This window comes from Paroedura picta, chromosome 2 (assembly GCF_049243985.1).
Source record: "Paroedura picta isolate Pp20150507F chromosome 2, Ppicta_v3.0, whole genome shotgun sequence".
In the NCBI taxonomy this organism is placed as follows: Eukaryota; Metazoa; Chordata; class Lepidosauria; order Squamata; family Gekkonidae; genus Paroedura; species Paroedura picta.
The window spans coordinates 62,683,360-62,710,350 of NC_135370.1; the positions used below are offsets into that span (position 1 = coordinate 62,683,360).

Here is a 26,991-nt window from a genome sequence, read left to right on the forward strand (position 1 = left end):
GGCGGTGTCTCCGGTGAGAGGGGGGCAGGCGCTCTCGACATGCTCAGAGGAACTCCCTCCCTTCCAAGCGCCTCCGTGCTCCCAAAATAGACCTCGTTTAAGCCCTGCCCCCTTCGTTCCTTGCTCTCCCCACACGCGGGGCCTGCTTTCCCGGGCGCTCCTCAGAGACGGCCTTCCCTCGGCGTCCCTCACGCCGCCCCAGCCCGCTGCGCTCCCGGGCGCCTGTTCCCTCGGCCTCTCCAGCCCGGAGGCCTCCAGCGAGGGAGAAGCGGGGTCGTTTCGGTGACGGGTTCGGATTCTGCGGGCGGTTTCCCAAGCTGCACCGCGGCGGCGGCGGCGGCGGCGGTGCTGGCGCTCTCAGGCTCGGCCCGTCGCTGTCACCGCCAGGAGGAGGCTGAGGCGGCTGCGCTTCCCCGACCGGCCTGCCTGCCTGGCTGCCTGGCTGCCGCGGCGAGCAGGAAGGAGCCGTTGCTGCTGTTGCTAGCGCCGCCATCATGGTGCCCGGAGCCGGAGCCGGAGCCGCGGCCTGGGGGCTCTGAGCCCCCCCTTCTCCCCCCTGCCATCGTCGTCACCCTCCCGCCGCCGCCGCCGCCGCCCTCCTCCTCCTCCTTGTCGCCGCAGCTTCGGGCCGCCGGTAAGAATGCGCCAGCGGAGGCAGAGAAAGCGGGAGGCGGGCCCGGGCTGCTCCGCTTGCCCTCCTGCGGCGGCCGCTGCTGCCAGGGTGGGCCTCCTGGAGCGAGAGAGCGAGCGAGCGAGCGCTGTGGCCTGAGGGACACTTCGGGGCCGGGGGTTGGGGCGCTGGGATGAGTGCGGGGCAAAGATGGTGGTTGGGGCGCCGGGGAGGATCCGGATTCCGCCTTCTGCTTCCCCGGGCCTTTCCTGCTCCAGCGAGGGCGAACGGGGATCCTGTCTTTGGGCTGCAGCGCAGCAAAGGCAAGCAGGCCTCATTGGGGCTTTCAGCCCTTCCCTGCCTCGTTCTCACTGATTTAGAAGCAAAAAGGTGAAGATAAGATGCAGACAGACAAAGGAAAGGGCAATGGGGGGCAGACAGGTATTTTGGAAGAGGTTTTCAGCCCCACCATTCAGCAAAGGTGGCCTTCCTTAAAAGAGGAATCTTGGCAGACAAAGAGACTTGTCGGGTTCAGCGAGCTGCAGAAATGCACATTCCTAAAGCTTAGGCTGGGAGTGATTCCCCCATGCAATGTTATAACCTTGGGGTAGAAGGTGGAGACACAATAGACTAAGGCACCACCCTTCAAATATTTGACACTGGGAGGGTCGTGATTATTTCTTAAAGAGTGACCCCTACCTGGAACCCTTTGAACTGCCTGACCCTGGAATTGACATCCCAATCCAGAAGTTGCCAACCCTAACTCTTAACTAATTCCTATTTATCTAGAGACTCCCAGAATTCCACAAGACAGGTTTAAAATTATGAGACAAAGTCATAGATTGACAAGCATCTTAGGCCACTTAGTCTTTAAGATCTCTACTGTTGTAAACCTGAAATTTTGATAGTGGTGAACTGAATGGTATCCTCGGCAGTTTCCCCATTGTTTCAAATTCCTTGTTTCCCAAGTATTGTATACAGACCCTTAGAATTCTGAATCTGAGGACTCTGAAAACATCTCGTCCTACATGTGTGCCTTACTTCAACAGCAGTAGAATGGCTGCAGTTATGTACATGCTATTTTGGAAGTCTCATAATATTAGTGGAATTTACTATTGAGTAAGCAAGCATATGATCAGACTGCATCAAGTGGCAGATCCAGAAAGGCATCATTTCCCAAGCACTGAGAATTTTAAAACATACTTTCCCTTTCACTGCTGATATAAGCCCAAAGATATCCTTGATGCTACTGAATTCTGGAGCTGGGAAATACACACATGAGTTGCAGCTATCTTTTTATCATATTTGCTGCTTAGAAGGATCGATTATATTAGGGAAAGCTCCCCTAACTCATATTCCTGCTTTGTTAAAATTTTGCAGTTACATTTAGGAATCACTCTTCATCATTGCAAAATATAGTCTTAAATGTTTTATAAATAGCTGTTTATTGAAGTACAGACTACCTTGCTATGAGGCTAGCATTCCTAAGGAGGCCATAATGGGATCCTTTCTGTTCAACCTTAGCATGAAAGAAGAAGAAGAAGAGTTCTTATATGCTGCTTTTCTCTACTCGAAGGAGACTCAAAGGGGTTTACAATTGCCTTCCCTTTCCTTTCACCACAACAGACACCCTGTGAGGTAGGTGGGGCTGAGAAAGCCCTGATATTACTGTTCAGTCAGAACAGCTTTATCAGTGCTGTGGTGAGGCCAAGGTCACCCAGCTGGCTTCATGTGGGGGAGCACAGAATCAAATCTGGTTCGCCAGATTAGAAGTCCACACACTTAACCACTACACCAAGCTGGCAAGGGGAGTTAAACCGAGGAGAGCGTAATCGAGTTAAAGAGTAAATGAAGTGAAATGTTATTGTAGATCAGTGCTTTAATCTTTAATCAGCTACCATACCCTAAACCACAGATAACATGATAGAACATAAAAATGGTAGCTCAAACAAGATAACTTTATTTATGAAGATTTATTTATGACATAAGCATACAATACATAGTTCACAGGTATCTGTTCAATGAGACTCTTGTGCTTGATGAACACTTACCAAATTCCTGAATATTAAGTTCTACTTCTGTTTGTGTAAAACCTGTAGGAGAAACTTGGGCTCTTTCTTCTTTCACTTGCTGTCAGAAACCGTTGCAAGCATGGAGAAGAAACGTCCTAAAATTCCAAATGCTTCTATCTGCCTTCAAGCATTCTAAATGCTCCCCAAGTGGCATCCATTAAGAATCTTTACCCTAGATTAATATATCTATTGCTAAACTATAAAAACTATTGAACTCAGGCACTTAATATAATAATATAACATATTTAGGATCTGTGCTAGTAAAGTTTCTTTCTTGTTTGGAGTGATCACAGAATTATTTCAGTGAAGTAATGCAAGTTACCCTCTGTTCACAAGATCCATGTGGCTGAAAAATTCTAAGTTAGGATTTTTTGCGTGTAGATCTGCATGAGAATAATTATAGAAGTGTGCCCATGAAGAAAGAGGTCCCTTTTGCATCTTGCTGCTAAATTTCATCTCAAAAGCATTTGTTTGTAGGACTGGACACGATGTGTACTTCCAGATGGAAAAAATGCCATGCATAAGGATTATAACCACCATCCTCCAAATGTTAATGAATAATAAATTTAGATCTCTGTGGCTAGTTTCTGATTGTATTGATCTGCAGTAGAACAGCTAGATTTGAGTTTTGTAGCACCTTAAAGACCAACAAGAATTTTGGGTACGACCTTGCAAGAGTCACAGCTGACAGAGGGAGCTTTGACTCATGAAAGCCCCACCCCCACCCCCAAATCTTGTTGGTCTCTGAGGTGCTATGAGACTTGAATCTAGCAGGTTTATGATAGTGTTCTGCATACCACCATCAAATGTCATTTCTCATTTCCTTTTAAACCTTGTTATTCTTCCCATTAGATGTTCTGGGGTAGGTGTTTGTAGCATGTTGGCCACAAGAAATACCAAAACTCAGTTAAAAAGTTGAGGATTTTAAAATTCCTAAAGCAGGAATTGCTGACTGGGGAAGGCATAAATATGGACTCTACCTTAAATGACCTAAAGAGTTGACTGGCAAAGTTATGGTCCATGGGTGATTCTTTGGACCAATTCATCCAGGGAAGAAATATAGATTGAGTCTCCCTAGCAAATGAGGAAAAAAACCTGTCTCAGGATCTTTCTGTATTCAGCATCAGTTCAGGCCAAGCCTTATAATTTCAGCAAATCCAGTCTGAAAATCTCAACCCAACCAGCACTCTAGAAGAAACCCTACAGCCAACAGAAATAGATCTCTACAGCTGGGGTAGTCAACCTGTGGTCCTCCAGATGTCCATGGACTACAATTCCCATGAACCCCTGCCAGAGTTTTCTGGGAATTGTAGTCCATGAACATCTGGAGGACCACAGGTTGACTAACCCTGCTCTATTGCAACACAACGATCATAAGCTGGTCTCATCACATCTATCCCTACTGAATCTCTGTCATTGTCCATGGATGGAGCAATTTAACTCTCAGGCAGAATGCTCCTGAATGGTTCCCAGAAACTGCAAATCATCTAACAGAGGAGAATCCCACTGTGAACCTTTTAGAAGGAGGCCCCAAAGGACTATTACATTCCTAACATGGAACACTGTGGAATGGATATCCAAGTCAGTTGACTCCTTCAGTCTCTCGCTATCCTGGCATGATACTATCTTTCTACAAGAGGCTTGAAGCCAAGACCCATTACTTGCTGATGGGTTTAATATAGTCAGTTCCCCAGCTTTACTTGGGGAAGGGAAGGTTAGAGCTAAGGGAAGCCTGGCACTACAACGCTTCATGAATCACTTATTACCCTTGACCCATGTGGCCCTTGGGCCTGGGCAAATGTAATTAAATTTAACTACCAAAGCTTTTGGGTTGTTAATGTATATCTCCTTTTCCAGAGCATCAGGCAGAGTTAAACAAACAGGGACCAACTTTGAGCTTTTGTTGTCTTTTATGGGTGCTTTTATGGGTGACCTGTAGTCACAGGTGATTTTAAGGCTAGACTTGGATCCTCTGATGAAGCACCCTATACTCATTTAACTACATCCCCCCCAATCCATGAACTGGCAAGTGTACTAGAAGCAGCACTTGGTCTTGACTGGTCCAAACCTCTTGTGGCATTTAAGAAGGGGTGAACTCCACTCAGAGACTCCAAGAGTAAATCACATCATATCAGTAAACAGCTGGGAGTCTCATTTCCAAGCACTCTATTCAGCAGAAATCCATTCCAACCATAATTTCAGACTACCTTTTAGAAGATTTCCTCTTGTGGCCCCCAGTAATGATCCATAAAGTTGAAAAACGAATAATGCTGCTGAAGCCAGGGAAGGCTCCTGGAATTAATATGATCTCCCCAGAATTGATAAAAAATTGATTGGTGGGCCTCAGTGCTGACTTCGTTTTTTTACCTTCAGCCCAAATCCCCAGGGAGCTGGGCTTGCCTGTTATTGTGGACAATATTCAAGAAGGGAGAAATGACAAACCTTTCAAATGACTGCCCAGTTAGCCTTCTTAGTGTGGTTAGAAAACTTTACTCCAGACACTTACATTGGAAATTCCAGGACTGGATGGACCAAGAAAATATATTAATAGAGCAGCAGGTAGGTTTTATACTGTTTGAAACTTCATCATTTAGCAGAGAAATTCAGCTCTAGGCCATGAGGGGTGCTGTAGGACACTTTTGTTTATTTCAAAGCTACCTTTGACAGTATCCCCAGGCATAGACTGTGGGCTAAGCTTGACAACTCTACAGTTGATAAAGAGTTATAAGTATAGTGACATTCACTCGCAATATATCAAGCCAGTGTTAGTATGCTCCCCAGAATGATCAGAGCAGTTTTACACCTCTCTGTTTCTCTCTGATCTGTCTTGAGGAATAACTCGCAACATCACCAGATTTTGTATGAGGACATGCAGGATACGTAAGCAAATGGTTAGGTCCTTAAATAAGGCTGGGTTATAATGACACCTTTACACTTATTTGCTCATCTTAGTATTGTATGTGGGAAGGTTTAAGTTGATTTTATATTGAAATAAACCAAATTAAAGAATGAACTACTCACTTTCAGGATATACACAAATGAAAAATATCCTTCATATATAAATGTTGTGAGGAATGCTAGCATTGGCCCTAGTTCTAAAAGACTGGGGTCCACTTCTAAAGAGATAATGAGATTTGTGAAGAACAGAAACCTTTCTCACAAATGCTCAGGTCTTGGTTGTGGTATTATTTGTCCTTAGAGAGGCATTTTTTAACTGGTATTGTTTGAGACTGGTTAGATCCCATTTGGATTATAGCAATTCCTTTTTAATTTTTTCCATGAAAGTAGTCATGTTCCTGTTACCTTCATAATAATTTTTATTTTATGTATTTTATTATATTTATATACCGCCCTCCCTTGCGGCTCAGGGTGGTTTACACTGGAGACTTTCATAAAACAGTACAGTATAATAAATATCTTAATTTGAATATATAGCATTTTTAACAATATGAACTTGTATCAAATAAAACATTCAACAATGGAACATGTAACTCAGTTTTACTGCACTGTAGTTCTGTTCTTCTGTGGGTACAGTTGATGGTGTGAGGGAGCCTCTAGATTCTGGTTGATGGTTGGTTCACTTGTCTTGACTGAAAGCCTGGTGGAAGAATGCCATTTTGCAGGCTCTGTGGAATTGTTTTAGCTCTGGCAGGGCCCTGATGTCATCTGGGAGCTCATTCCACCAAGTGGGGGCTAGGACCAAGAAAGCCCTGGCTCTGGTCGAGGACAGACAAGCTTCCCTGGGGCCAAGGATTACCAGTTTGTTGATGTTAGCAGAGTATAGTGCTCTTTGGGAGGCATAAGTAGAGAGGTGGTTTCTCAGGGTTCTCCTTAAATTCAATTAAAATCAGCAATCATAACTTACACTAGATTCAGGGTATTTAAGTAACACTAAGTGTTCTTCTGTTTAAGGAAAAAGATGAAAACCGACAAAAAGAGAGTTTGATACATCTTAATTTAACTCCATTGAGAAAGGGAAGCGGGAATCCCCATGATTACCAAAAGTCTATGCTGATAGTAATGGATCCTACATGGTTAAAAACCTGTGGAGGAGGGGAATTGGGGCAGGTTGAAAAAAAAAAGTTGGCTGGATCCAACCAATGTAAGATCCAACAAATGTAAGAAAAATGGAAAAGGCTACAGAAGAACAGTGATACAGTTATTTTCTATGACCCAAGAGAAAATGGTATTTTTTAAAATCATAAATGATGTCAGGAATCTCAAGATGATTAAATTTCTAGTTTCTGGCATACCCTGCAATATTTCACATAATTGTGCTTTTTAAAAAAAAAATAGTTCAAAGAAATATCCCCTTAAAAGGTAAAAAGTGCTTAAAATAACTAAAATTATGCTAATACCAGGATCTTTTCCCCCTCCTCTAATTACTAGCCATTTCAAGATTATATATTAATCAGTCCTTGCTATTCTATTTCATTAAATGTGAATGAAGGGGCGTTAGTCTAAAAATACGTATTCCAATTATAGTTTGAAAAAATTTTTAATAAAGATTTTCAAGAATACAAAAGAACAGTATAATAGTAAAAATAAATCTTTGACAATAACATAGTTACTTACCACACCAAACTTCAAGTTTATAATAGAACAAAATAACCAGCTAAGAAAGTTAAATTATTATACTTCGTTATATGTTCTAAACATTTAATGATCATAAAATCAATAGGGTATAGATATAGTTATATTTTAGTTAAAGTTAAAAAAGATGTAATGGGGGTCCCCAAGAAAATTACTAATGAATACCACACTTTCTAATACATATTAGGCTGTGAGTGGACTTTACAAGTTAGCAGTGGCTCATAAAAGTGACACTTCAGATGGTCACTTTTATGAGCCATTGCTACCTTGTGAACTGTGTAGAATTTATGCTGACCTCTGTGCCCTTGTGCCGGACTCTGGACCAGCTGCCCACATATGTTTGCCCTCCTTGACAGGAATGTACCGTGTACTCTTGCTCTTTTCCCTTCTTTGCACATTTCATGGCCACATATGGTCACATTTCATGTATTTTCTCCTACCTTCTAAAGCAGCTTTGAGTAGCCACATTCTTCTGGTAATCTGGACTATATGAAAAAGCAATATTGTGTAGAAAAAGTATGAAGGATTGGATCCTGCAGAAAATGTCCATTAATGGAATGGCTGTATTGTAACAACTTTTCTCTGGGGTTGCTTCTGAGATCTTTTGCTCTTATGAACAGGTTTTGGGCCCGCAGAGTGTGTTTTGAGTGTGTATGCTAAATGAGTAAGTCCTACTCCACTGCTGAAAATCCTTTCCTTAGGTGGAAACTTACCATAGGAACCCCGTTTATGTTCTCAAATGCTGGGGAAAGCGTAGAGAGAGCACACAAACTATACAAGTGTGAGCCTTCCAACATTAGAGCACTTCTCTGTCACTATCACTGTGTCTGCTTGTTAATTCCTGGGCCACAGCCACCACAGCAGTAATGTCCAACCTGAATGCAGTGTTTTCCCTCAGACAGAGGGCCTCAGACAGACATTAAGCAGCCTCTATTCCACCTCTTCTTCCTCAGCTCTACTCCCTTCTGGGCTGGGAGTCAGCTGTGAGAGAGCAATGACAGTCTTGTCGCCATCTTTTCTTAGCATTCCTCTGGCCTGCCCAGAAGGTAGAGCCACCAGATTGTCAAAATGGCATGTGGAGGGGGGGGGGGAAGGCTTGAACTTTCTTTGTTCGTGTACTGAGGTCTTGATCTGAATTGGGCCTGCATGTACCTCCAAAGCTTAGAATTCCCAGAATACATCTGTTGACCAACCCTGTGGCTGAACCCGGGGAAAGTCGGTTGTGTAGTTAGGTCCTAATTCCAGATTACTCAAGCAAAACAATAATTGAATAATTAAATTTCTGAGATTTTCAGCAGTATTCTAGCCATCAGTCTTTCCAGTGCTCAAGGCAACTGGATTTCCCTGTATCTGTTTACCTGGTTTAAAGTGGCATACAGAGCTTTCATGAGAGAACGAAATGCATAAATAGTAACTCTGTGGGAGAAACCCACTCATACTTAAAATAGCAAATGAATCCACTGTAAAATTATTCTGCTCTAGAACAGCCATAGAGAAACACTATTGTTGAAGCATCCCCTCCATCTGTTGTCTTTTGGCTTGTACCCAAGAGAGACAGTCTAATAAAATATATAACCTTACTGGATTTTTTCTTTCAGCATCATTAGCACCGACATTGCCTTTAGTGCTATCTTAGAAAAATGTAGCCCTCACACTAAAATAGCTCCATCTCGTAACTTTGTACAAAGTAAATCTCAGTCTGTAAGTGGGATACTAATGAGCCATTTTATCAACACTTTAGTATACAAGATTAGTTCATGTGCAAGCATCAAATCAGCCCTAGTTCTATTAGCAGCCCATCTGGCAGCACTTCATTCGTTTTCCTGGAACCAGGAATTGATCATAAACGCTGTAGACTCTGCTTTATAGTTGCAGTGCTGATCAGTTGTCCAATAGTTTTCAACTATGGTCAATTTTTGACTTTAATTATATGTGAAGCACAAAATGAATTTGTGTATCTGAAGCCTGTTTTTTAAAACATCATTGTGAAAGACATGTGTAAATATTCTGTATCTCCTCTTCCCTCATTCTTTCATTTGGTTAAAAGAATCATTTAAATCAACTCACAAGGTAAATTATAAATAAAAGCAATAAAGCACTAAAGTTATAGTTATAAGATAGTTATAAGATAGTTACCTTTATGGACCTTTGATACTAATAGACCCAAATTATATGGCTTAAAATATAAAATATAAGGTATATAAAATATAAGAATTAGGTAGTGTGTTGAAGACTTTGTTTGTATCCCTGGGGGGAAAAACAATTCAGAAATAAGTTTACTGAGGAAGTAAAATACGAAAACGAGGTTTTATACCTAGGAACTCATTCTGAATAAAGCTTTTTGCCATCGCCAGCTTGGAAATTTCTTTCTATTTATTACAAGAACTCAAGACAGCTTACAGTGTTAACGTCAGTAAAATACACAAAACACATAAAACCACTATTTTAAAAGAAATAAATTTAAAATGCTAGTAGCAGAAGAAGTAAAAATGATCAACTACTGTTCTTAGTAATATTGTCTTCACCTGCCTCCTAAAGATGAAGAGTGAGAGGAACAAGTTGTTCCATAATTGTGGGATAGCCACTGAAAAGGCTGTCTCTCATGTGTCCACCAATGGGACAGGTAGTGCATTGTAGTAAATCCAGTTTAGATGTTAACTAAGGCATGGAATACTGTGGCTAGATCAGACTGAAGGCATATTTTAAAAAGAAAGATTTTCCTCCAGTATGTGAGCAGTATTGCAGTGGAGGTTACTGCTTTTACAATTATGAGATCAGTTCTTAGAATAGTTTCACAGTGCCCTTGTGCAGGCATTGGGACTTCAGTATTCAGTGTCTTTGCACTATAAAGCTCTCACTGAGCAAAGCAAAACTGACAAAGAATGATAAGGAATTCTTATTCTTTTTCTATGGCCATTTATTTATTTATATTTATATGCCGCCCTCCCTTAGAGCTCGGGACAATTTACAGGGAACATGAATTACATAATACAGTACAATATAATTTAGTAATAATGTCATTAACAGTGTGGCAGTTTCAATACTCATAGCATAACATAGGTAACAGCAGAACATTTAGTCGCAGTAACATTACGGTTGCACGCCTGTAGAATTAGCGTATTCTGAATGGGAGTGGGTTCTGGGAGCCCAATGGTGTTGTCATTGGCCTCAACCAAATGTCTGGTGGGAGAACTCCATTTTGCAGGCTCTGGGGAACTGTGGTATCTCTGGCAGAGTCCAGATCTCTTCTGGGGGATCATTCATAAAATCATAGATGTTGGAAGAGATCTCCTTGCTCATCTAGTCTAGTCCTCTGCAGCATTCAGGAAACTACCTGCCCACCCACAGTGACCCCAATTCCATGTCCAGATGATGCCCCCCCTCCAAAAAAAAACAAAAAACCAGAATCCCTGGTCAGTCTGGTCTGGAGGAAATTTGCCTTTTGACCCCAAAGTGGGGATCAGCATTTCCCTGGGCATGCAAGAAAAGGCCAAGCTCAGACGAAATCCCTTCTGCCCATCCATTTACAATCTGCCTAAGTTCACAGAATCAGCATTTCTGTCAGATGGCTACCTAGCTTCTGCTTATAAACGTCCAAAGAAGGATAACTCACCAGCCCCAAATCCCATTTGTCTTTTTAGCCACTGAGTCACACTGCTGACTCCTGTTCAGTGTATGGTCCACTAAGTCCCCTAGATCAGGGGTAATCAACCTGTGGTCCTCCAGATGTTCATGGACTACAATTCCCATGAGCCCCTGTCAGCATTTGCTGGCAGGGGCTCATGGGAATTGTAGTCCATGAACAACCACAGGCTGACTACCCCTGCCCTAGATCCATTTCACACATACAACTGCCAAGACAAATCTCCCCCATCCTATAATGAAGCATTTGATTTTTCCTACTTCATTGCAGAACTTATACATTTTTCACTATTGATATTCATTTTATTAATTTGAGCCCAGTTTTCCAGCCTGTCAAGATCATCCTCTATCCTGGTTCTGTCTTCTGGTGTGTTTGCTACCCCTCCCAGTTTAGTATCATCTGCAAATTTAATAAGCACCCCCTTCCTTCATCCAAATCATTCTACCAGGTGGGGGCCAGGACTGAGAACGAACTAGCCCTGTTTGAGGCTAAATGTGCTTCTTTGGAGCCAGCGATCATTAGCCACTTGATGTTAGTTGAGGCAGTCTCTCAGCTACACTGGACCCAAACCACATATGGCCATAAAGGTAATTACCAGGACCTTAAGTTTCATCCGGTATTCAACTGGTAACCATTGCATATAGAAACCCTTAGTGTTTTCTCTCTACCTTGGAAGCATGCCTTTCATATGTGCTATTGTAGAGTTTAAGAACATAGCTATAAGAACATAAGTATGCTGCTGGATCTGATCAGTGGGCCATCTAGTCCAAGATTCTGTTTCATATAGTAACCAACTAGCTGTCCTAGAGAGACGATATTATCCCTTGCCAAGTTGAAACAAAAAAAGCACATGCACAGGCTATCTTAGTGGCTGCTGAAAAGGTGTGATACATTCTTCTCTCGGAGGTTTATCAGAGTATTTCCTGAATAAGTACTGTAGGACTTTGATTTACAGTATTTACCAACTATGGCTGTACATTGCAAAGCATCATTTGGCCAAGGTGAGCCATGTTGTGATCACATCCAAGTTAGATTACTATGATGAGCACTACATGATGCTGCCTTTGAAATCTGTTCAGATACTTCATTTGGTCCCGAATGTGGTAGCCAGGCTACTGTCATGGCTTGATACAAGGATGTAAGTAAGTTTATTTGATACAGCACCATGGCCAGATACAAACATTTTCTAAAACATATAAGCATGTACTAAAATGCAGTAAAGAAAGAAAAATCTCCAAATTTAAACTTACAAAAAAGAAATTTAAAATTTAATAATAAATCTCCTCTAGATCTCCACTGAACACCACTGGTATGGCTTCAGCTGTCTTCCCCTTGAGCTAAATATGTGTGCACAATATTTGGCAACCTGCTTGACTATGGGGGCTGTTCCACTCCACAGGAGAAATCTGACTTGTCCTCTACACTGTGCTCTCAGGGGCATCTCTGAGTAGAGGAAGAATAAAGCTGGTCCTTGCAGTTGTAAAAGGACACCTAAGAAGGACACAAGGATAATATTACTCCTGTGCTGAAAGATCTGCTCTAACTGCCCATTTGTTTTCAGGCATAATTCAAAATGCTAGTTTTTACATTAACTGGTTGGGCATGAGGTACTTGAAAAATTGCCAGTTAAGATCATCTCATTGAGCCCTGTTCTCTCTGTCTCCATCTGCGGAGGTGAAACAAGTGACCTAGCAGAGACAAGACATTTTGGGTGGTAGTGCCTGACCTTTGGTCTTCTCTTTCCTTTAAGACTCTCTGGCCACCTCCTGTACAATCATCTAGGTGCCATGCCAAAACATTTATCTTTATCCATTGTATGATTGTAGCCTGAGGACTGTTTTATTGATATAATTTTTAACTAGTGTACTTGTTTTATGTCCTTTCATGCTTTGACTTTTGTTTATAAGTTTGATTTTATTTATTGCCCTGTTTTTAATCATTTGTTTGTACGTATTTATTTTATTTATTTGGTTTATTTTGTTCACTTTTTTACTATATTGGTTTTATTTTATTGTTTTAGTTGTGAGTTTCCTCAAACATGTGTTCTAAATAAATGATTAATAAATAATCACTCTTTTAATTAACATGAGTTTTTATTAGTGGCAAATTGCATTATAAAATTAGTGGCAAACTGCATTATAAAATTAAGCTTGTGAAGAAGATGCAGTTCAAAGGATTTAATTTGATTTAATTTGTAAACAGTCTAGTCAGAGTAATATATATATATGGATGGCTTGAAATAGCTGTGGAAATAGTTGTGGATTATTAGGTTTAGAATGCCAGATTAGGATATGAGAGACCCAGGCTCAAATGCCTATTGTGCCATGAAAGGTTGCTGAGTGACCTTTGGCTAGTCACACATAAGTTAAGGTAAAGGTAAAAATTACTATTTTACCCCCCAGCAAGCTGGGTACTCATTTTATTGACCTTGGAAGGATGGAAGGCTGAGTCAACCTTGAGCTGGCTGCTGTGATCGAACTCCCAGCTTCATGGTCAGAGCTTCAGACAGCATGTCAGCTGCCTTACTACCCTGCACCACAAGAGGCTCATTTTGCATATGAGTATGCAAAAAAAAAAAATCTCTCAGCAACAAGCCATTTTTTAAAATTCAGGTATATTGAACCGACACACACAAAAAGGTATTTCCCAATATTTATTAATCTCAATACTAGTATGATATTTGGATTTGGATTCAATAAATATTTGGGAATCCTGAATATTTTTTTGCTCCATTATACCCTATGGCAGTGGTTCTCAACCTGGGGGTCAGGACCCCTTTGGGGGTCGAATGACCCTTTCACGGGGGTCACGGCAGGGCAGGCAGCTTGGCTGGGGGGGTGCCATCCATACAACAGCCTTGTGGGGTAGATTAAGGTAGAGCATTCATCTGTCTGGAGCAGCAAAAAAGAGCAAGATCGGCATGGTGGGACAAGAGGCAGAACTGAACTGAGAAACCTGGGAAAAAAACAATTTATATACAATCATGAACAATTGATCTTCACACCATTGGTCAGTTTTGTTATAATTTCTGTGAAAGAACACTTCCATAATTTTATGGTTGGGAGTCACAACAACACGAGAAACTGTATTAAAGGGTTGTGGCATAGGAAGGTTGAGAACCACTGCCCTATGGGGACCATTATAGACAATGGTCCCCATAGGGTATAATGGAGAATTGATCTGGGTTATCTGGGACTCGGGGTGGGTTGGTGTTGAAATTGAGACGCCAAATTTATGCTGAAAAACACCCCCAAGTTTGAAAAAGATTAGATGAAGTAGTTTAATTCTACAGGCCACTGAGAAGATATCCCCATCCCACATTGCTTTCAATGGAAGGGGGGAGGGAGGGAAGGCATCTAAAGGGAACACAGTCCCTTTAAAATTTTAATGCCTTTTGCAAGCTGCAGTACAGGTGAACTCTGAAGTTGTTTAAGGCAGTGGGCTGCAACCTTTTTTAGGGTGCGGACCGGTGTGGGGGGGAGGGGGGAGCAGCCGTGAATGCGCGAAATTGCCGCGCATGCGCGTTTGCGGCCGCACATGGCGCAAACACGCATGCGCGTTTGTGCCGTCGGCGGTGCTTCCCTCCCCCCCCCCCCCCCCCGCCAAAAGAAGCTTGCCGGGTCGTAAGCTAATCGGCCGCTTTGGCCTGGGAAGTTTCTCACTGCGGGGGGGGAGAGGGAGAGGGAGCCGCAGCCCGGTGCCAGGGTCGCGGCCCGGTGGTTGGGGACCACTGGTTTAAGGGGTTTGCAATCCCATTAAGCACGTTCTCCGTGCCTCTAGTTCACCTGGAAGGTGTTTAAAGCGACTGCCACTCCTTTAAAGACCTTCAGTTTCAGCTATTTTTTGGATTTTTCAGGCCTAGTCATTTTTGGTAGCCAAAAATATCAAAATCTATATCCACCTGAAATAATACTACCAATATACCAACACACATTTTTCCAGGCATTTTGCTAAATGGATCTGATTAGCAGAATCTTTGCACATTGCTGCTGAGTCATTCTGCAAAAGAAAGGAAAAAACACTTCTCAATGGACTTATATATTTCCAAAGTTTTAAATATGTATTGGCAAAAAGGAAGACATCAAAGAGAAGCTTATCATTTATTAAGTATAGTGAATTTTCTTTAAAAATTTCCAGTGCTGTATTTTTCTGTGGAAGAATTTTCACCCCATGTATGTAAATATAGTTTATCTATAGTTGTCTGGGTGGTTGTGTTGCAAATCCGTTATGGGAGATCTCCTAAATGTGGGATAAGAAACACAGTGCTTGTACATGGTATATTTGCCTCCTTTGCTAACATTATTTAAATATTTTATTATTTTATTAAACAATTCATCTGCAGTTTTTCAGATAATCCATCCATCAGTATTCAGTATGATAAAATATAAAAGCTACTTCATACCCAGTTCGTAACTTTATATTGGGGGGATATGAATAATTTAGGTCAATCACTATATTATTTTAATATAGTTTAGGGAGTGATAAACTGTTGTTGTTGTTAGGTGCGAAGTCGTGTCTGACCCATCGCGACCCCATGGACAGTGATCCTCCATGCCTTCCTGTCCTCTACCATTCCCTGGAGTCCATTTAAGTTTGCGCCGACTGCTTCAGTGACTCCATCCAGCCACCTCATTCTCTGTCGTCCCCTTCTTCTTTTGCCCTCAATGGCTCCCAGCATTAGGCTCTTCTCCAGGAAGTCCTTCCTTCTCATGAGGTGGTCAAAGTATTTCAGTTTCATCTTCAGGATCTGGCCTTCTAAGGAGCAGTCAGGGCTGATCTCCTCTAGGACTGACCAGTTTGTTCGCCTTGCAGTCCAAGGGACTCGCAAGAGTCTTCTCCAGCACCAGAGTTCAAAAGCCTCAATTCTTTGACGCTCGGCCTTCCTTATGGTCCAACTTTCACAGCCATACATTGCAACTGGGAAGACCATAGACTTGACTAGACACACTTTTGTCGGGTAAACTGTAGCATTACTCTAATTGAATGTATATATTTTTAAAAGCTAATAAAACTGCTTTTAAAAATACCCATTATCTGTGGGTATTAATTTACCATGGCTAGTACTTGATTTTTTTCTTTTGTAGGTTAATTCCAGTTTATTGGCTAATTTACTGAACAATCCATTTATTTTTAAAGATTTAACATAGTTTTTCTTTAAGCAGAAGCTGTATTATCTTTTTGAGATAATTTGCATATGGAGTTGTTAAAGGTGGCTTCATATATCTTCAACACAGCAAATGTAAACAGAAGTTTGAATTTTGTTGATTTCTCCTTTCCCTTCATTCCCTTCTTTCCCTCACTGAGATGGGATTGTCTTGGTAATAATATAAACAAAATATTCCTGGGAAATACAGTTATTGCTTTCTTGCATATTTTTTTAGTGAATGTAGCCATATACTTGTAGTCATCAGACAGGCCTGTGTAGGCATACACGGCTGCAGTATCCAGTTTCTCATTTCTGTTTTGCTCACTTTCCTAGACAAATGAATCTCATTGAAATTTCTGACAAGGTTTTGTTATGTTTTTTGAGGGAGATGGGGTGTTTAAATCTAGCAACACATTCTTATTTCTAAATTTTTAAAAACCAGGGAGAATAAGAGATTATGTTTCTTGCTATGCTTCTGTCCCAGTGAGGGTATTTAAGCAACGTTCTTCTGATGTTTTTAATTAAACTGATTGAATGTTTTGGTGCTATTGCTGTGAGGCATATCTTAGCCTTTGACTGACTAATAAAACTCTTTTCTTAGTAAATTTAACTGCCAATTATTCATTTTAGAGGTTGTACCTATAAAAAGCAAGGGCCTTCTCCTATTCTGTGAAAATTAAACTGCTTCTGTATATCTGTTGTTTTTTGTGCCCTGCTTATGTGTTACCCAAAGGAGTTTCAGAGCAGCTTATAATTGCCTACCCTTCCTCTCCCCACAGCAAGTACCCGATGAGGTAGGTGAGGCTGAGAGAGTTCTGAGAGAATTGTGACTTGCCCAAGGTCACCCAGCTGGCTGCATATGGAGAAGGAGTGGGGAATCAAACCTGGTTCTCCAGATTAGAGGCTACTGCTCTTAGTGCTTCACGAGAAGATAGGGTAGAAAGGGGAGTGGTAAGAAGCCTATAGAAAGAAGGTGGAGTATTTAAGAGGGATAATAGGGAAAAAAACAAAATGAGAATAATACAAGGCTTGGTTAATGCTGTAGACCACAAAGATTCTTGCAGTTAATTCAAATCAGTAGGTGATCAGATCCAGATGTGTCCTTGAATGAAAAGAAGCACTTATTATTCATTTACTTTATTTATATCGGCACTTTTATCCCTAGTGTCGACTTAAATTGGCTTGCATCCTTCTGCTCTCCTCCGTTTATCTTAAGAACTCTGTGAAGTTTAATTCGAGCAAGGAGAGCATGTGATTTGTTTTAATTCCACACTTAGGCTATAGCCTTGGATGTATCCCAGGCTGATCCCTGAGATGTATCAGGGTTTTTGATGGTGCAAAGCACAGTTTTAAGTAATTTGTAAGTTTTGTTTGTGCTTCTTTGTATCTAACCGCATCTAGTCCTGTGCTCCTGTAGCATGCTTAGCACAAGCAAAAATGTTAGATGTGTCCTGCAGCAAAGAGCAAGTGATCGCCAGATCTGTGCATATGGTGCTCAGGCAATGACTGTGGTCCTGTTCCTCCCCCCGGACGGAGGGGGTTCCCACATAGCAAACTGCTCCTCTTTGGACATATGACTTAAACATTGAGCCATTAGATAATTCTTAACCATCCCTCGTGGAGAATTATAGTGGAACTGTGTTTGCCCTGACTGCTGCGATCCAGTTCTGTAAGGCATTTTCACTGTTCCCTTCCTGCAGATGAGGGAGTTATACCACCTTGATACTGGAGTACAAGCATGTCTGTCACTCTCCCCTCCTCCCGCACTGTACACACTTACGACTAACAAGTTTGTGTGGAATTCCTCCTTTTTTGCTTATTTGAGATGCATTGTCCTTCCATTCTTCACTGGAGATGTAGAGTCTCTACTTTGATGAGATGGAGTATCTAAAAGTCTTTTGAGCCAAACAGTGTTAGGCAGATGCAACAATGCTTGTTCTCTCCCTTGGCTGTTTGTGTTAATTATGTTAAAGCTACTATCGCGAAAGTGTTGCAATTTATTTATTTATTACATTTGTATACTGCTCTCCCATAAGGCTCAGGATGGTTCACATGGAATGAAAACAAGTACATCAAACTCAGTGACTATATACATAAATATAGACATATCTCTGGTTATAATCACAACAAAAAGCTCTAGTAATGTTCCCCCAATCCTTATCCATTCTTCCTCTTATATATTTGTGAAACAGGCCTGGGGGTGAGACTGTCCTCCCTGTCTGAGATGGAATAGGGCCTTCCCTCTCCACCTCCCAACCTCCCTCCTGCCCACTCGCGGGGGGGGGGAAGATTCCCTTCCCTGTGACCCGCAAAGCGCTCTTGCCGCCTCGCAGAGGCAGCAAAAGCGCTTGCTGGGCACTAAGGAAGTAGCTGTGGCAACGGTGGAGAGGGGGGGAAGATTCCCTTCCCTGTGACTCGCAAAGCACTTTTGACGCCTCACAGAGGAGGCAACAGTGCTTGCTGGGCCCCAAGGAAGGGGCCGCGGCAATGTTGGGAAGGGGGGGAAGATTCCATTCCCTAGAGCCCGTCATGGCGGCCAGAGTGCTTGCTGGGCCCCAGGGAGGTGGCCACGTGCCGGCGGCCCACTGGGGCCTGGGGGTGGCTTTCAAAGCCCGTTCTTATGAACGGGCTTTGCAGCTAGTTTCTAATAGTTTCCTTCTTGCTTTTATTGAATATTGCAACCGGTATAGAAAGCAACTGTTTAAAAAATGTTCAACTATAATCAGTGAAGGATTTCTAGATGCATTGGTGTTCTGGCTTGGATTTATGTAGTGCCCGGAGGGCTGTGATTGGCTTCTGACTTAGTTGACATGCTAAGCTGCAGCAGAAGTGGAATAAAAAAAAAGTTAGCTTTTCCCCTTGCATGGATTCCATGGGATTGAAATGATCTGTGCTAGGATTATAGGTGGTATAACATTTCACCACCATCGTGGGCTATCGAGGACTGGAGGGGCTTAGGCAGCCAACTAAGTACTGGTTGGAAACAGCAGAAAAAACAAATTTTGTAGTAAACAGGATAAATATTATTTGGAGAGAAATAGTCTTATACATTCATTGTATGACAAGCAAACTATTTGTTATTGTTAGGTGTGCAGTTGTGTCCGACCCATCGTGACCCCAGTTCCAAAAGCAAGCTATATCATGTTAAATTCTTCAACATAACTCTGAACTCTTCATCATATATATTATAGCCAATTAATTGTATACAAAACGAGTCATAGCGAAATAATATTTATTTATTTATTTATTTATTTATTTATTTATTTATTTATTTATTTATGTTTGCACTTGTATCCCGTGCTTCCAAGCTGTGGCTCATTACAGGTCACAACAATCCCCTAACATCAAACCCCCCCCCCCCAAATCATGAAACTCCCAATATAACCCTCCCACTGACGGTTAAAACTCCCTCCTCTCCCTGGCTTAACAGAACTTTGATGACCTTGCTGGATCAGGAATGTGCTGGACCAGGGGACAATTAAAAGCGGGCCCGATGTCCTGGGTAGCCACTGAAGGGCCCTAGCTCTTCCTTGCTCTGGCCTCAACAAAAGGCTTGGTGGAAGAGCTCCATCTTGCAGCCACTGTGGAACTGAGAAAGCTCTGCCATGGCTGTCAGCTCTTCCGGGAGCTCATTCCCCGAGGTTGGGACCAGGACTAAAAAGGCCCTGGCCCTGGTCAATGGCAGGCATATCACCCTCGGGCTAAGAATCACCAAAAGATTCATACCAGCAAAGCCCTGCAGGGAAGGGGGTGGGGGTAAGGAGACAGGAGGTCCCGCAAATATGAGGAGCCTATACCACGGACAGCCTTAAATGTTGAACCTTATCTGGGCTGCAACTGGCAACCAATGCAGCTGCCTCAGCACAGGCTGGATATGGGCGCCCCAAGATATTTCTGTAAGGACCCTAGCAGCTGCATTTTGCACCGGCTGCAATTTCCAGGTCAGGGACAAAAGTAAGCTGGTATTGAGCAAGTTATAGAAATCTAATCTGGAGATGACTGTTGCATGGATGACTGGCCAAGCAATCTGACGACAGATAGTAGCTTCGCTTGGCACAGATGGAAAAATGTTGTTCATGCTATTTCCATGACCTAGGACTCAATGGAAAGGAAGGTATCCAGAATCATCCCCAGATTCCTGGCAGAGAGATGTTAAGTTGTGCACCAGCTAGGGTGGGGAGGCATGCTTGCTCATCTTCTGCCTTCATGCCCAGCCACAGGACCTCTGTCTTGGAGAGGCTGAGTCGCAAGTGATGTTACTCCTACCATCTAGCCATAGCTTCCAAATATCTGGCAAATTGTTGGGGGGGGGGGGGAGTCCGGGCGGCTATCCATCAAGAGATAAAGCTGGGTGTCATCTGCATATTGCTGATATCCCCACTTATAGCTCTAGACCAGCTGGACCAAAGGGTGCATAAACATGTTGAACAATGTGGGGGAGAGAACCGCTCCCTGAGGAACCCCACAAGGGAGTTAATAGAAATGCGGCAACTCCTCCCCTCTGCTACTCTCTGTGTCCAGTTCTAGAGGAAGGAGCACAACCTTTGTAAGGCTGTCCCCTGAATCTCCACCCTGGTGAAGTGACAGGCTAACAATTTGTGGTCGACCATGTTACACATGGCTGACAAATCTAACATCACAAGGATAGCAAACCCCCCCCCCCCATCCAGCTGCTACCATACTAGCAACAAGGTTACCAGCACCATCTCCACTCCATGGCCAGGACTGGTATGGTTCCAGCACTGAAGTTGCCTCCAAGAATGTCAGGATGTGGTCCATGGTGGCCCTTTCAACCATCTTACCCAGACACACTAAGTGTGAGACTGGGCAGTAGTTTGCCAGGTCCTGTGGATCCAGTGAAGCTTTTTTTTTTAGTAAGGGACGGACTACTGCCGCCTTCAGCACCTCTGGGAACTCTCCAGTGGAGAGGGAGACATTGACAATCGCCCCCAGAAAGCCTCCTATCCGCTGGTTGCTTGTCTTGAGCAGCCAAGACAGACAGAGATCAATAAATATATCATCAAAAATAAGTTGCAATGTTTTCAGTATGCATATTGTCCAATATTATAGATTTTTTACATCAAAATCATCATACCACACTATTTGAGTGAATAACACATTTTGATTTCCAATAAGTCACAGGAATTTCCCGTGTTTACTTTCTGCTATCACTCCCCTTTGGAAAGTGATTCCCTGGAATATAGAATCTGTGTGAACCTGTGGGAGCTCTGCTGACTGAAAAGGGGAATTTTACCTGTTTCCATTTGCAGCTGAAGAGCCTCTTGTGGTGCAGAGTGGTAAGGCAGAAGACATGCAGTCTGAAAGCTCTGCCCATGAGGCTGGGAGTTCAATCCCAGCAGCCAGCTCAAGGTTGACTCAGCCTTCCATCCTTCCAAGGTCGGTAAAATGAGTACCCAGCTTGCTGGGGGGTAAACGGTAATGACCGGGGAAGGCACTGGCAAACCACCCCGTATCGAGTCTGCCATGAAAACGCTAGAGAGCGTCACCCCAAGGGTCAGACATGACTCGGTGCTTGCACAGGGGATACCTTTACCTTTACCTTACCTGTTTCCGTTTGCAGCCATCTGAATATCATGATTATTAGATTATGTGGGTCACATAACCCAGAATTCCACTTTCTTCTGGCTAGATGGGACTGCTGGGAGTGGAATGTTTGTGTATGTGGGAAATATCCCTGACACTTGTGCTGATGAATCATTGGCTCAAAGCCAGTTTTTCTGTGGGGGGAAAAATGGGGTAAAAATCTTCAGAATAATTCCATTCCTCCATGCCTTCACATGCCTTCACACCTGTGAATCAAACTCACTTCTTTTGCAGGAATAAACTTCTTCATTGGCAAAAAGTTGTTATGGTTGGGTGGTATTCTTTAGACAGAAAGGACAACTAATAATTTTGAAATTTGCAGGAAAGCACAGAACCTCATTTCATGAAGACTGGCACAGAACATCAGTTTCCCAGATTGGTGGAGGAAAAGAGAATCAGCATCTTGATGTCACATCTTGGCTATCTGTCACAGTATCCTCTCACCTTTTGTAGATTTGCCCCAATATCTGTTCTGTAAATGCATAGTATAAAAACCGTTCTATACTTTGACTGGATTATATTCCAGTTATTATAAACCATTTCCCACCTAGACAGACATATGGTGGTGGAGTGAATCCTTGCTTTTGCCCACATATATGTCTGAAAACATATTTTAAGAGATTATTTGTAGGCTGATCAAGAGCAGGCTGTCTGATATATTTGAGGAATTGCCTGAGGTGGTGGCAGAAAAGTGATGGTAGTGGGGAAATTACCAAGGGCATATTTCTGAGATCAAAGAAGGCTATGTTTATATGGAATGCATAATTTAGATCAGAAAAAAGACAAGGATTTCAAGGATTTCAAGAGTATATGACAGGTTTCACCACTAATGGAACTGGATTCAACCCATTGTATGCATGTATATAAAAATATAAGTACAAATGATAAATACTCTGTTCAGCTTGATGATTTTAGTTTTCCTTTTTAGGTTATTGCACTTAAGAATGAACATTGAAGATAAGCTGGGAGGATTGTTTCTCAAATGTGGTAGCATAGAGCAAATGCAGTCATCCAGGGATATGGTTGGAATGGGTGCCTCATCTGACCAGTCAGCCATTTCTGGGGAACGGCAGGAAACAGTGCTTCAAGACCGGGCAATGGCACACCAAGAAATTCTTTCTGCAGATGAAGTGTTGCAAGAAAGTGACCTTCGACAACAAGAAATGATACCACACGACGAACTCATGGTGCATGAGGAGACTGTGAAAAATGATGACGAGATGGAGGCACAAGATAGACTTCCACAAGGGCTTCAGTATGCAGTTAACGTCCCTGTAAGTTTTTGCTGTTCATGTTACATGTACAGTTGAGGAAATCCTATAATTAACTTCTACCAAAGTATGAATCCTTGCAATATGGCAGAAACAACAAATGAAGACTGGAAAAAAAAACTTTTTACAGGGCAATCAAGAGTGCTTTCCTGGTAAAAAAACAAAACTTTAGAGTCATTTAATCTGTTACATTTCTGTTATTGGCTTATGTGATTGAGAAGTTAATCATAGATTGATTCATACTGTAATGGAAAAATTAATGGCCTGTAACTACCTTATTTCATCTTCTACAATGATGACCAATGAGAGAAGCAATTTGCAAATTGCATTTCAGAATCTCATTTTTTTTTAGTGACCATCAACAAGCAGAGGTATGAGAGGATGAGTGCTGTTTGGTGTTACAGTAAAGTGACCTTCAGCATTTAATTATTTTTTTCCTAATAATTATGATAATTTCTAATGCTACAAAAGAAGTCTGAGAAACATTTTCTAATAGTAAACATATATTGTGTAGACATTGCTTATTTGGTTTTGAGTGCCTGTATTCAACCTGCACTTAGAACAGTGATTAGCACTATGAAACATTGTTGTGGCTCTGCTTAGAAATGCTGTAAAGGTGAGGTTTCTGAACTTTTAAAACATTTAAAAGTACATTTAAAAGTAGTAGAGTTCAGAAAGTCAATTGTACACATGCAAGAATTGACTTCTTGGACTGGGACTGGATAAAAATACGGTTTACATCAACATGGGTTTAAACTACAAGTACAACAATATAGGCTAGATATCAGGAAGAATTTTTTCACAGTCAGAGTAGTTCAGCAGTGGAATAGGCTGCCTAAGGAGGTGGTGAGCTCCCCCTCACTGGCAGTCTTCAAGCAAAGGTTGGATACACACTTTTCTTGGATGCTTTAGGATGCTTAGGGCTGATCCTGCATTGAGCAGGGGGTTGGACTAGATGGCCTGTATGGCCCCTTCCAACTCTATGATTCTATGATTCTAACATGGCTTTACTGTAAGAAATTCTTTACAAAGTATAGAAAGGTAAATGCAGTGCTTTAAAACTAGTAACATTACAACCAAAATTTTCAGTATAATTGAAGAACTACAATATTTGAGAACATACATAGTTACACACTAATTCTTTGTACTCCAAACATGTAGAAAGATGAGGCTGAATCCTATTTAACAAGTAGGCACATGGATTAGTGTAAATCTTCTACCCCATCCCACTGCTTTACTTCCCTGTTGTGCTTTTCCCCAAGCATTTTGTCCGTAGCCATGTTTCATTGTTGTCAACTACAGGTGGATGAAGGATTTTGTGCTGCTTAGCCTTCTACCACTTGGCTATAAAATCAGACTCTTTCTTCAATCACTCTTTCTATGTTATCAAGGCAGTTCCACACTTAACAGAGGAAAAGAAGGGGAAGACTTTATTCAAAATATACCAGTAGTGCTGCAAGGGTCAAGCTACCTCAAATAAAATATTTGAGCCAGCTTGGAGTAGTGGTTAGGAGTGTGGACTTCTAATTTGGCAAGCTGGGTTGGATTCTATACTCCCCCACATGCAGCCAGCTGGGTGACCTTGGGCTCGCCATAACACTGATAAAACTGTTCTGACTGAGCAGTGATATCAGGGCTCTCTCAGCCTCACCTACCTCACAGGATGTCTGTTGTAGGGAAAGGAAAGGGAAGGCGAATGTAAGCTGCTTTGAGACTCCTGGGATAGAGAAAAGCAGTATATAATAACCAACACTGCTTCTTCATTATCAAAATATAAATTTTTATATTGTGTACAGAATGGTGAAAATTAAAAGCATAAAGTCTAAATATCAGATTATATAGAACATCAGAATGAAGTTACATAAGCTGTAGTTATTTCAAAGATTCATTTGGTGCTTTCACATATACAGTTGATGAATATATCCAGTGGCCATCAAAACCATGTGTGTTTTGGCCTCTAAGGCCTTCATCAGTGTGAGTTTTTTTAACTATTTTTTTTACTGTTTATTATTTTTTTAAAAACATACATTCAAAAGTTAAGGTATAAATCCAGACCAGGAGTTGCTTTCTGAAAGTTAAACAAAAGAAAAAAACCAAATTGTTATAATAAATATATAGGTGCTAATCAAATTTCTTCTAGAAATCAAAACCATTTTACCTCGTATGTGTCTGTAGCTGCTGAATGTTTATAAAGCAGGCCATGGACCTCTTTTCCTGGTAACTGCATCCTCAATACAAAAACATCAATGATATAACAATCTAAAAACAAAGAAATTGTATGAGTAAAAATATATAAGTGTTATATAGATGTATAACATTTAAGGAAAAACATGTTTAGATTGGGAAACCAACCTGTTATAAAATTTCTAGTGTCTCTGGATGTATGTATCTTCAATCATAAGTTGCAATAAAATGGCACATTTGTTATATTGCAGTCAGCTATGTGCTAGAGCTAAAGGATGTTGCAATATCCTCCTTTACATTGCATCCTACAGCTCCCAGAAAAGTGAGGGGAAACCAAGAGGGGGGACTTCATGAGTTTTTGGGGAGGGGCAACATAGAAATGTAACAAATAAAAAAATAAAAAATAGGGGAAAGGGCCAGAGGATCAGTACTGTTAAACAAAGAACAACTGGCACACGTATATTCTCATTAAAAAACAGCAGGTCCAGTTATCTTGACAGGCCTGTCACGTTGAAAATTTGTGAACATATGAGGTGTATTAGATTTTAAAAAAAATATTCCAATTGTCAACCATGTTGATACTTCTGGCTACACTGAGAAGCAGTTATGATTCTGGGTTGTGGAAATTGTCCAGACTACATCTTCAAGCCTGCTTAAAATTCTGCAGAAGAGAGAAGAATTCTGGTTACATCACCTTCAGACATGGGATTGAATGAAGAAGTGGATTGGACCTGCTATTTTTGAATGAGAATGTATGCGTGCCTGCTGTTCTTTGTTTGACAGTGCTGACCCTCTGGCCCTTTTTCTTCCCTCTCCTTGGTTACTTGGAGTTACATGAAATTAAGTGATTCTTGTTTTTTAGATTGTTATATTATTGAAAATTTTGGGTTGTGAATGCAGTTACCCAGAGAAGAGGCCTGTGGCTTGCTTTATAAACATTCAGCAAACATACACATATGAGGTAGAAATTATTTTGATTTTAGTAGAAACTAAAAAAAAATAGTTTTTTTCTTTTGTTTCAATTTTATAAATTATCTCCTGATTTATATATTAACTTCTGAATGTGGTGTTGGTTTGTTTTTTTAATAGTATATATTATTGACCACTGATGAAGGCCTTATTGGCAGAAGTTTGTATAGTTATGTTGCTCATATTCATCAATTGTATATGTGAAATCATCAATTTAATATGTGAAATGTTCTATGTAGTCTGATATTCAGACCTTATGTTTTTAATCTTCACCATTGTGTACACAAAATAATAAATTTGGATATTTATTTGCAGTGACTTGGTTCTTGCAATATTATCAGTTCTACTAATATAGAACTGCTGCTGTCCCATTTTCTTTGGTCTTTAAAGTTTTAAATTATGTTACACAGTGCTTCATAAGCTATGGTTCTGTATGCTAGCTCATCTGTGATCTTAGGTATCCTTGATTATGTCACCTATTCTCTGACTCCGTTCCCACTGGAAAATGGGAATAGCATTGTTGATGTCAGAGGTATGAATTATATTACTATTAAATGCCTCATGTGGTAGAAATTCTATTTAAAAATTTTAATTACATAGTAAAAAAAAGCATCAAGGCAAAAAACAGGAAATTTATAGTAGTAGTTTCCCTCACAAAAACAGCATTCAATAAGTCAATTGTTTTAAAAGCTTCCTGAAATGTGTCTCATATGTAATTAATACGTTATCTGATGTTGGTACTTGGTATCTTAGCAGATAAGCGTAAAACAAGAAATTACCTTTACTGACGTAGCAGAGCAGCAAAAAAGGGACAAAAAACTACTACGGGAGGGGCTAGATTTGCAAAAAAAGAAGAAAAGGAAACAGCGGTCACCAGCAAAGGTAAGACAGTGATAGGT

General features: G+C 41.3%; 1 protein-coding gene across 4 annotated transcripts in view; it reads left to right on the forward strand.

Annotated features, from left to right (window-relative positions):
* ZNF148 (zinc finger protein 148) overlaps positions 1-26,991 on the forward strand; it is a 51,681-nt gene continuing 24,690 nt past the window's right edge. Inside the window, exons 1-4 of one of the 4 annotated variants that reach the window (XM_077320342.1) lie at positions 1-634; positions 2,135-2,248; positions 22,597-22,942; positions 26,846-26,974. In XM_077320342.1, coding sequence (XP_077176457.1) covers positions 2,136-2,248; positions 22,597-22,942; positions 26,846-26,974 — 588 coding nt within the window. In that variant the 5' untranslated portion in view covers positions 1-634; position 2,135. The remainder of the gene's footprint in view (positions 635-2,134; positions 2,249-22,596; positions 22,943-26,845; positions 26,975-26,991) is intronic. The other 3 variants (XM_077320341.1, XM_077320338.1, XM_077320343.1) reach the window with 3 other exon arrangements.